The sequence below is a fragment of the Octopus bimaculoides genome, chromosome 4 (assembly GCF_001194135.2).
Source record: "Octopus bimaculoides isolate UCB-OBI-ISO-001 chromosome 4, ASM119413v2, whole genome shotgun sequence".
NCBI lineage: Eukaryota > Metazoa > Mollusca > Cephalopoda > Octopoda > Octopodidae > Octopus > Octopus bimaculoides.
This window is the reverse complement of record NC_068984.1, coordinates 41,094,130-41,106,126: the sequence shown is the minus strand read 5'-3', so window position 1 is coordinate 41,106,126 and position 11,997 is coordinate 41,094,130. Positions and strand designations below refer to the sequence as shown.

The 11,997-nt window shown below is 34.5% G+C and overlaps 1 protein-coding gene across 1 annotated transcript in view; it reads left to right on the top strand.

Moving 5' to 3' along the window:
• The first annotated feature begins 1,625 nt into the window (after positions 1-1,625).
• Positions 1,626-11,997, top strand: part of LOC106883716 (AKT-interacting protein) — a 13,858-nt gene continuing 3,486 nt past the window's right edge. The window contains exons 1-6 of the mRNA XM_014934827.2: positions 1,626-1,776; positions 2,154-2,326; positions 4,392-4,456; positions 7,702-7,802; positions 10,429-10,517; positions 10,618-10,716. Coding sequence (XP_014790313.1) covers positions 2,169-2,326; positions 4,392-4,456; positions 7,702-7,802; positions 10,429-10,517; positions 10,618-10,716 — 512 coding nt within the window. The 5' untranslated portion in view covers positions 1,626-1,776; positions 2,154-2,168. The remainder of the gene's footprint in view (positions 1,777-2,153; positions 2,327-4,391; positions 4,457-7,701; positions 7,803-10,428; positions 10,518-10,617; positions 10,717-11,997) is intronic.

Below are 11,997 nucleotides of genomic sequence, written 5' to 3'. Positions count from 1 at the left end.
CTATATATTTTATATATATTTTATCTATAATGCTCAATTTAATTTTAATTTTTTTATAAATTGATTTTAATTGAGTTTTTACCTGTAATTTTGGATTTTGTCACTAATATTATATATATATATATATATATATATATATATATATATAAACAAAGAAATAAAATAAGGCACATCTTCAGTTATACATCGCACCAGATGTTCCCTTCTAAAAGAAGTTTTGAGGCAAATCAAAACACATGACTGCACTTAATCGTAATGCACAGGAAAAATCAGACAACCTTAGACGCATCATCTGATATCAACGAAATCAAATTTAATTCTTGATAGTCCAGCACCATCGAACGTCTCAAAGGCCCCAGATTGAAAAACAATTCACTTACAAATTACTGAACTTATTTCAGCAAATAAGGCAGTAACCCCCACTTTAACTGCAGTATTAAGAGTGTGTGACGAGGCGAAAGAGTTACTATCAATAGTCTCATATGAAGCCCCAGTCTGTAGCCCAAGAGTAAAGAGTGAATCCATAGGATCCCTTTCCATTATTCCAGGACAAACCCACTGGTTCGAACTCGTTTAATAATTTTATCATGTCGTGTGGATCAAAGTGCGCTGCCTCTTATCGACATGACAATCCAAGTTCTCCGGAATCGAAAAGCTTGTAACAAACATCGACACATCACCCTCATCCCCCATATATCATTCTCCGAACACAATTGAGATACAGAGCTCCAACGTGTTAAAGAAACCGTTCATATCTGGTATAATAGGTAAAGCGACACCTCACTCACCAGAAAATTTAGGGTAATTTTTCAGATTAACACCAGCACGATTTTCACTAGGGTGTTAGGGTTAGGTAATCGTGCGGGTGTTAATCTGAAAAATTACCAAATTTAGCACTTGTAAAGAAGTCAACGTCATGTTTAAAGACTGATTAAATTTATCAGAAAGTGAATAAAAAGTTTGACTATTTAGCTGTCCCAAACTCTCTGGATAGATTCACCTTGCCCTGGGACTAACAATCCAAATCCTTCCCACAGTTTCAGGGCATCAGAATGTAAATTGTGTTCATTTTATCCTGATTAAGAAACGGAAGGGAAAGAAAGATGCACTGCATAACATTATTTATTTTCTATCGTATGCACTAAATAACCTCGTATGCTTGTTTTCATTTTTCGCACTTGGACATGCGCACATCTTTACTATCGATTGTAAAAGCAGAATTAGTTGGGGTGGGGGACGTGATTCATTCCAACAACTGTAAAACTTCTTTCGCACCAATTGCCGAAATATCATAATAGCCTGTCTCCTCATACGTTATAAAATTAAGGAAGGATGTCTGCCGTTCGAAACTACACCGTCATGTTTACTCATTGATTACAGGTAATACAGTATCGTTTTATACTGGTCTTATGAGATAAAAGTAGATTGGTTTTATTAAAGTGAATATCAATTTACATTTGATTTTAAGAAAATAGCAATCATTTAAACAACTCCAAAAAAAAAAAAATAATAATAACGTGGTGGTATTTCCGTTAGCATTGATAACTGTAGAAATATATGATATTCTAAACCATTTTGCTATTCCCTTTTGGGGTAAAGGTGTAGAATCGATACGATATCTATACAATAGAACCTGCGCTGTGTTCACATGACTCCTGTTTACATAGCAACGCCACACAGCTTTGTGGGTACGAACGAGAAGAGAAAGAACAAGAAAAAAAAAAGCCAACACTAATTATTTTCGTGACGTTTTTATATACGGCCATATTTACTAAGGTGAAAGATAACATTGTACATATTCCCAAACAATTACTTCAAAAATAATTATATTGCTTATCATTCATAATAATGATTTTTAGTAACTTTTGATAGTATTTGGATTATGTATTCCTTGTTTTGTCTTGTTCCATTTTACATTGAAAGTGAACACTAAATCAGTTCTTATCAGATTTATTAACCTTTGACTCCGTGTTCTATTTACTATTAATAGATAAACGATCTTTGCCTTCCTTACCACGTAACCCTTTAGCACGATTTACTTGCTATCACTTTATAGTGTAGTTTATTCTAGTGTATTATTTGTTTATTTCAGCTGTTTCAAAAGAACGTGTTTTTGCAGTGAATTTTTAAAATTGTTTTCTATTAACTTTCAGGTGCTTGTTTTCATAATGGCTGTAAGGGAAGGCCGAAAACTGCTTCCAGCCATTCCTGTTGTGCAAGATAGTGTCCCACAAACCTTAGACATTAATGTACCGAAAGACAAAACACCAAAACTTATTCAAGATCTCAAGCGATCCACTCAAGAATATGCTTTAATGGCAGAATTGTAAGATATGTTATATATATATATATTTTATATTTACATTTCAGATTTGCAATTAAATTAATTGACAGAGTATCGTGCACAAAATTGACAGTTTGGTTTATAACATTGTATGCATAAACATTACTGCATGATGTTATTGGGTAGTTCTATTTTGATATTAAATAGGTACTACATATTGATACGATTCACTGTTTTAATCGTTCGTAGTCACGCTGCTTACAACACTGAGCTGTATCACCAGTGAAGCACTAAATCTAATCCTGCCATCTGTATAACTCGAAGAGAATTAATCTCCGTTTGATTCATTTGCACTACATACATTTTGGAGAAATAACTCTAATAGTTATACCCCTATGATTAATAGGTTTGCGAATCATGTCTCATGCAAATTTGTAATGTGTATAATGAATATCAGAGAGATTTATATGTAATGATAATACTCTCATAAAAACTTCTGACACCAGAAAAGGCACCCTTATGTTAAACTTCAAGCAAACAGTGTAACTGGAAATGTATTTGATGTGTAACCCGACCTATGTTAGCATTGTAAGGCTTCTCTCTCTTTCCCCCACTCTCTCTATATTTATATTTATGTATGTGTGTAAGCGCTGATATAGCTGCGTTAAAAGTTTACTTTCCAACCATGTCATTTTAGGTTCAGTTCTATGTGGTACCTTGTCTTCTAGTATAGCTTTGGACCGAGAAAATCTTGTGAGTGAATTTGGTTGACAGAAACTAAAAGAAGCCTATTGCATAAAAATGTGTGTGTGTGCTCATGCGTGCCTGTGTCTCTTTGGTCTTGACAGTACTCTCAATAGTTGTCAAAAAACATCCTCATTATAGAAGCATTGTAATTTGTTTCCAATCTTCTATGAAAGCATGGCCTGATCATTGTTCTATTCATGTTCAAAGAACAAGGGAAATATTACCTTGCTAGAAAGCAGGTAGGGGGTTGATGACAGGAAGAGCATCAGCCAATGAAATTTATTTGACCCATGTAAGCTTGGAAAAGTGGACACTAAAATGATGATGAAGATATCATCATTATGTTTATTGAATTAGATTCACAACCAATCATCATCATTTAACATCTGTTGTCCATGCTGGTATGGGCTGGATGGTTTGACTAGGGTTGCACCAAACTCGAGTCTGATTTGGCATAGTTTGTATGGCTGGATGCCCTTCCTAACGCCAACTAATCAAGAGTGTAATGGGTGCTTTTACATATCACTTGTGTGACACCAATATCTGCCACGACTACAATTTCACTTGGCTTGATGGGTCTTCTGCTCAAGCACAGCATATTGCCGAACGTCTTGGTCATTTGTCCTTGTATCCGTGAAGCCCAGTGCTCGAAAAGTGCTTTTTACATGCCACCAGCAGGGGTGCTAGTTATGACACCAGCATCAGCCACATTACCTCTATGAGGCCCAACACTCAAAAGGTGCTTTTTACATGCCACCTGCACAGGTGTTAGTTGTGCGACACCAGCATCAGCCACATTGCCTCCACAAGGTCCAGTGCTTAAGTCAATTAATTTGATGTGACGTTCTTATTTTCTAACAGCTTGTTTGTAAGTGTTGGCAACTGGCTGTTCTTTGCATAGTATTCTTCTTACTATAGGTACAAGGCCTGAAATTTTAGGTGGAAGAGGGGGTTAATTGATTACATTGATCCCAGTGCTCAATTTATTGACCTTGAAAGGTAAAGTTGACATCAGTAGAATTTGAACTCAGAATGTAAAGTTGAAAGAAATGCTGCTAAGCATTTTGTCTGGCATGCTAATGATTCTGTTAGCTTACTCCCTTTGTTCTTTGCATTATACTAAGATATTGTTAAGTAAATGGTGAAAACATCAATTAATGTAAGCAGAAATTCCCTATATACATGCTTGTACGTATACAGACACACAATGACAACTTTTGTTTTAGTTTAATTAAAAACATTTTGTAAATAAGAATGTTTAACAAAGTAGATATTATTTAATTGGATTTTCATAGGTATTAGAACAAAAATGACTGAATTCATGAAATTATTACTTGAATCTTTTGCTTTTCTTTTGTAGCAATCTTCTTAGTCAACAGAAACTACCTGGTGTTTATGTAGTTCCATCAGCATCAAATACATTTGGTAAGTAATCTTTTTAATTGAAAATAAAATTACTATATTAATAGGAAGACATTTATAGGATTTTGAATCCACTGAGGAGCAACCATTCATTGGTAAAACAAATGAGAGAATGTGTTTTTTCCTTGTAAGGTTTCTGTTCCTGATACAATATGATAGAATGGTTGTTCATGAATCATTTTGCATGGTTAAAACAGTGTTTTAATGAAATAACTGCCAAGTTAGAAACAGTTTAGATACAGAAGTGCTGCTAAAAATTGATCTTTGAAAATGATACTCTTTCTATTGTATGTATTGCTTTTGTTTATTGTATTTAGGAAACTGAAAACAACTGAGGTATACAGGAGTGAGATCATGCTCTGGAGGTGACTGTTCTGTTTATGTATTTAGAAATATGAAATGGTAAAGATACAAGTTCATTACCATCATCATTGTCTTAATTGGCATAGATTGGGCAGCTCTGCTAGGCAATGTATTTCCTGTCATTATAGTCCTACGTTATCCCATCTGTGATGCTCAACATTCTTTGATTTGTCCTTACCATTTCTTACCAATTTTTTTTTTTTTATAGCCTGTTTCTGCATCAGTTAACTCCTACTCATATTTCATCTAGCCTATAGTATCTATTTGTGTTGTATATGTAGACCACCATAGCTGCCATTTTTGCACACATTGGCCAATGCATTTGATCCAAGACATTTTCCTCTGAATTTTCTGTTAGTCTTTCATAGAAACTGTTGCATAATTCAGTGAATCATACACGGCTCAATTTTCAGCAGCCTTTGTGATTCTGTGCTCTGATCACTTACGATTCACAACTCTATGGCCTTTGGCTCCGTAGAAAAGCTTCTCCATTGAGTCTATCTTTTGCATGAAGCGAGAAAACCTTAAAAGCTAGAAAAGATAAGAGCTCCCTGCTACCATATTTTCCCTAAATCCATCTTTGCATTAACCACATCTCCATTGTAATTATCTGTAATTTCTTGCAAGCTACCTGAGTAATTTGAAGTCTGCTTTTGCTTCAAACTACTTCTAAAGTTGTGACTCAAAGATTCATAGCACTTTTTAAATGTACATTGCATGCATTAAATACATAAAATATTGAGTTTCTATCTACTCCATTTGTAGTTAATGTGCAAAGTTACTTTTCAGATAACACTGCATTTTTCTGCCATCTGCTACTAACAGGAACTTTAGTCTTTAGAATTCTTTCTGTTTTCTGCAGCTTTGTAATAAGAATTTGGTCATTAGCATATAAAATTCTACATTAAGAATTATTCAGTTATTCAGTCCTAACCTATTTAAATATGGTGTCCCAAAATGAGACAGCCAGAATATTATACAACACAAATTATTGAATTAAACTTTGGTGATTTGCTGTGCTTAAGAAGACATGTCAAGCTAAGTGAAATCATAGTTGTAGTCAGTGCTGGTGACGTGTGAAAGGCATGTGTACTGGTGACACGTGAGAGGCACCCATGCTAGTGACACATAAAAGGCATCCATATGAGTGACATGTAAAAGACACCCAGTACACTCTATGGAGTGGTTGGCATTAAGAAGAGCATCCAGCTGTAGAAACCAAGTGAAAACAAACTGGAGCCTGATGCAGCTCTCCAGCTTACCAATTCCAATCAAACTGTCTTATCTATGCCAGCATGGAAAATGGATGCTAAATGATGATGATGATGATGGAAAGGGCTAAGGGTAAAGCTCTGGATTATTTTCATCTGTATGAATTTACTGGCAATCTCACACTTCAAATTTCCTCAGGTATAACCTGAAATAGCTTTCTGAGTACTTAGAAAACTATTGATTCTGTAATCCTGTTGGTGGTTTTCTCTTGGGCAACAAATGCAAAATGTAGCTGTTCATGATTAAGAGCTGATGCTAGAATAAGGTATATGTGTCCAAATCCTATTATAAATCTACATTACATTCTATGGAAACTAATTGTTTACTCTTTACAAGAAGATTTTGTTACTTTTATTGTAGGTGATGATGAAGGATGGTACCCTTTTTTTTTAATTTATAACCTAAGCAAGTTACTAAAATAGTACTGACATAACTTGATACAAATGGTATTTCAACAACTATCCTCAAAGAAGCTGCAACTTATTCTGTTAGTTGGTCTTTGAGCATATATTATACCTTAGTCTCTACTCTGATTTCTGTAGTGTTGTTATTGTCAAGCCTTATAATAATCTACTTGTATATCAGGGACTGTACTACTCTTCAACATGTTCTTTCTATTTAAAAGACAATAGGCTGCTAGCTACAGGAAGGAGATTTGGCTCCTGTTTCTTGCAGTTTGAATAATCATTTAGAGGCTCCTTGATATCCCATTCATGTTCTTTGTTCAAAACTATTTCATAATGATACTTCTCACACTTTATCCTTTTTACTGTCACCACAAGCAAATTAATTCATTTGAGCCAAAAAAGGCAGCCTCTACACTGTCATTTAATCTACTAGAAATATCAGCCGAATCTTCCTTGAATCACACACTCTACATTGGAAAATGTAGTCTTAGAAATATCATCATTATTTTAACATCCATCCACTTTTCAATAGGTCAGACTGAGTTTATTGAGGCAGATTTTCTGCAGTTGGATGTCCTTCCTGTTGCCAACCCTCACCTCCTTCCAAGCAAAATAATATTTCTCCATGGTCAGACATGTTCTCACAGAATTTTGGAAGTGCTTGTATGGGAGTGACAACTATTTACAACAACATATGTGATGTCAGAACAAGGAGATACTAACATCTATCCATCCATCCATACCCACATACTGTTGGAGGTGTAGCTGTGTGGTGAGATGTTTGCTTTCCAGCCACATGTTTCTGGGTTCAGTTCCTCTCTATGGCATCTTGGGCAAGTGTTTTCAGATACATTTGGCATATCAAATCTTTCTAAGAATGTATGATTTAATCTTGTTAAATATATGGTTCTGACTACAAAAATTAGATAGATCCAACTTTTTTTGTCAAACCCATGTTTCTTCTCTACTGATTATAGATTCTAAGTTATTTCAGAGAATGGCTAAGTAAATATTTTATTTCGAATTAATTTGTATCCTCTCTTATGTGTTGCATAGTCCCCCACCCCCAGCAATTTTAGCTTTTGAGATGGCTGCCTTATCTTTTGAGCAAAAGCTTGCAAATATTTAAATGAATTTTATGTTTTCATCAAAATCTCATTAAAAAGACATCAATCATCTGTTCTCTTGCATCATTGTTAATTTCAGTTTGGAATGGAATATTATTTATACGGAAAGGAATGTACCAAGGTGGAATATTTCGGTTTTTGTTAAAAATGCCAGAAAACTATCCTAGTTGTGATTGTCCTGTAAGTATATTTCTGCTACATTTAAAAGAAATTTTATGATGCTATTTCTTATTTAAATCAACACAAAACAACTTTTTGTTTCTGTAATCTTTTTGAATTTTTTTTACCTAATATCTTCTGCTATTGATCTGATAATCCTGTCTTAATATTGTCTTTAATGTTTTTTTCTGAATATACAGTTATGTTGGTGTTAACTATTTGTTTTTTTCTACCTGTTTCTGATTCTTTTACTCTTAATTATCAACCAGTCATATTTATTCAATTCCAATGAAGTTTCCTTGAGCATCACTGCATTTGTTTCAATACGTGTCCAAAATTTTCTTTGTCAGATCTTCTTTTCTCATTAAGGTATTCAATGTGTCAAACTCTTATTTTCTTCTCAGATGTTGCAGGTCATCCTTCTCCTGTCTGAGGAATTGTTAAGGCATTTAACTAGTCGTCTAAAGATAATGTGTTTCAATAAAGACAAGATTTGTATCTTATTATGTCTTTGGGTAACTTAGATTAGCTCTGCTAAAGTAGACCCTTTGTACAAGACTAGCTAATTGAAATGTTAACATTAACAGTAAATACATGTGGGATGTAGTCTGCTGAAGAACATTGGTTTGCTATATCAAATGATTTTGTTATATTTAATTCCATATATTTGTCAATGTCTACTGTGTTGTACATTCTTCATTAGGTCATGAATATTTCTGAGAATTTACTAGAGCATTTATTTCATAAACACATTTGCTATAAGATCTGATGTATAGTGCTAAATCTCACTGTTTAACTTAAACAGAAAATAAAAATTGGTTTACAAATCAGTTTTAATATATATATATATACTTCACATTTTCATATGCAAAGTGAATTACTTTGTAATTTGCAGAGAAATTTCTTTCTTCTTGATGTGCTGTGCCTACAAGTATTGGTGATTGTGGACTGAAATTACCTTTACTTAACAAGTTATTGGATGGTACTTTCTGTAGCCAATTGATAAGGTCATTGGATATCTTCTCTCTCTGTCTTCCTTAGTTCTTTAAAATAGTTAACTGTATTCAGTGGCGAGACTTCAGTTTGGGAGTTCAAGAGTTCTGGGAAATATGGAGTTATTTCTTAGTCACCATCAAGTCTGCTCTGGCCAGGAATGGTAATACCTGTCAAGAGCCTGTTATCAGTCAAATAACAAGATTTTCCATGGTATGCAGGACTAACAACCAAACATGTATCACACAGGACTATCAGTATGTGGACATACCCTGATGTTGTATGAACCAGTGTCCCTACCTAAGTGTTAAGTAGGCTTTGTGCTTCAAAGGTAAGCTTGGGAGAATAGAACAGTAGCAGAATAAACTATAAATAAACCTGCAGATGGCAATGGGAACTACTGATGTATTTTTCCCTTGAAAATTTATCAACCTTCTTACTGATTTTACTGCCAAAATTAGTTCCTTTATTTCAGAACAAATTATATTCTTGACCTAATATATATTTAAGTTTTGATGTTGACAGCTGTGAGATACAGATTTTTATACATTTTTTTTCTTCTTTTATTGTTGTATAAATCAGATAGCTACCTCATTAAGTCAAATAGACCAAGGAATAGACTATAGCATATGTATAATATTTTATTGGTATGAGAATTTGATTTTGGATTAATGAGACTCATGATTTCATTTTAAATCTTTTGTCGTTCTAGGTAATGTGTACTTCAGGTTGGCTCAGCATTTAACATAATAGTGATTTCACCATCATATTTGATGTTAGTCTCAGATCCAAGGCAACTTTAAATTGAGCTGATCTATGATCAATGACATTCTAGCCATGACCATTCTGTTTTTTAAGGAGTATAAGATGAATACATAATACAATGTATACTTTCCTTATTTATAATAGTAGGGTGTAATTTGAGGGACATTTCTAGCAGGTCAGTGGACTATATAGAAACTCCTTGTGGGCTCATCATTAGCATATTTATTGGAGTATGAATTTTGTTTTCAGTATTACCAAATCCTCCTAAATCATTCCCCCTCAACATGTGTCCACTTCCTGCTCTCTTTCCTCTCCATCCTCCACTCTTCTTTTGCAATCTTGAGAACTTAGCTACCCATTCACCTTACACAGTTTGTAGTTCCACTTCACTGATATGCCCCTCTCTACAATTTGAGTGTACGCAGTGCCATGTATCTCCTCTACTGCAAAACATCTATTTCTGTCTCTCTATTCATACTCTAACCTCTCATCACATGGCACAAAGCCACCTCCCTTAAAACTACTTCCTACTCATTTGAGGGACCTTGTCTTGTAAGTTACTTGACCTCACTGTTGCTGGTGCTATGTGAAAAGCACCCAGCACACCCTGTAAAGGAAAAGCATCCAACCATAGAGACCGTGCCAAAGCAGACAGGGAATAGGGATAGATCCAGTGCCATACATGGTTACATAGTTGGAGTGATGAAGGAGAAGAGTAACAATGAGATGGTGGTGGTTGTACTGAATATAGAGAGAACCAAAGATCCATCATCAGTATTTTAATGTATGTTTCATTATGTTGAATATATGGGCTGAAGACAAGGTAAAGAATATATTTGTGCTGTACTCCAGATTTGATCAATAACCTTTTGATTTTGTTTATTTACAGAGTGTGTATTTTATCCCTCCTATTTTCCACCCTGTCATTAATCCAGAAACAGGGGAACTGGATGTGAAAAGAGCATTTCCTAAATGGAGGTAAATGTGCTTTCTTTCTTTTATAATTGGTGTTTTCATTTCTGTTAGTTCAAGTGAAATTGTTTATAAATTTCAATATGAATTTCACTGATTATTTCAGAAAAAGTGCTAACCATTTGTGGCAGATATTGCTGTATGTCCGAAAAATATTCTATAAAATTGATACAAAATCCCCTTGGAACCTTGATGCAGCTGTTTTGTAAGTAGATTGTTTTTGTTGTTTGAAATATTATTTTGTAGTGTTTAGTTATGTATGGTTTATATAAAAATATGAAATATATTCTTAGTCTAGAAAAAATTTTAAAATATATTTGTGGCTGTGTGGTCAGAAGTTTATTTCCCAATCACATGGTTTTGGGTTCAGTACCACTGCATAGCACTTTGGGCAAGTGTCTTCAACCATAGCCTTGAGCCAGCTAAAACCTTGTGAGTGAATTTGGTTGGTGGAAACTAAAAGAAGCTCATATTGTATATATATGCATCTGTTTGTGTTTGTGCTAGTGCTTGGCAACCTGTGTTGGTTTCTTTATACCCCCATGCTATAGTGGTTCAGCAAGAGTCTGATAGGGTAAATACCAAGCTTAATAGAAGTACTGGGATTGATTTGTTCAACTAAAACCCTTCAAGGCAGTGCCCCAGCATGGCCGCAGTCCAATGACTAAAACAAGTAAAAATGATTTTTAGAAAAAAGCAAAAAAACTATTATAAATATTGGTGTTTTTCGTCTTTAAGTTTTCTTATTGTGATATTTAGTCTGGTTCAGTTTGATTTGTATTTGGGTCAGTTTGCTTTGTATTCCTGTTCCATTTGAGTAATTGGTAACTAATTGGCAAACTGTTTTTTCTGTAAAATAAATGTTAGGAATAACCAGGTCATTTTTTCTTTCTGAAATGTGTGTTCTGTATTATGATTATAATGTGATCATACAACAAAGTAGTTTATTTAGAGTATGGTTGACTACTTCAGTAAAGGAATTTATGACATTTAACTTGTATCTCTTTAAGCACTATTTCAATTGAGAAAATAACAGAAATGTAAACACTTCAACTCTGAACTGTGACTTTGCTTGTTTTGACATAGTTTTGTACTCTCTTAGTTTGTTCACTGGAAAGTAATAATCAACCATTAATAGCTGTGGTAAAAAATAAAAAAAAAACAAGAAAAAACTGCAGTTACTCTATGGTTATGAGTTCAACGTAGCTTGCTTACTAACCACATGGTCCCGGGTTCAGTCCCACTGCGTGGCATCTTAGGCAAGTGTCTTCTACTATAGCCTCGGGCCGACCAAAGCCTTGTGAGTGGATTTGGTAGACGGAAACTGAAAGAAGCCCGTCGTATATATGTATATATATATATGTTTGTGTGTCTGTGTTTGTCCCCCCAACATCGCTTGACAACTGATGCTGGTGTGTTTATGTCCCCGTAACTTAGCGGTTCGGCAAAAGAGACCGATAGAATAAGTACTAGGCTTTCAAAGAAT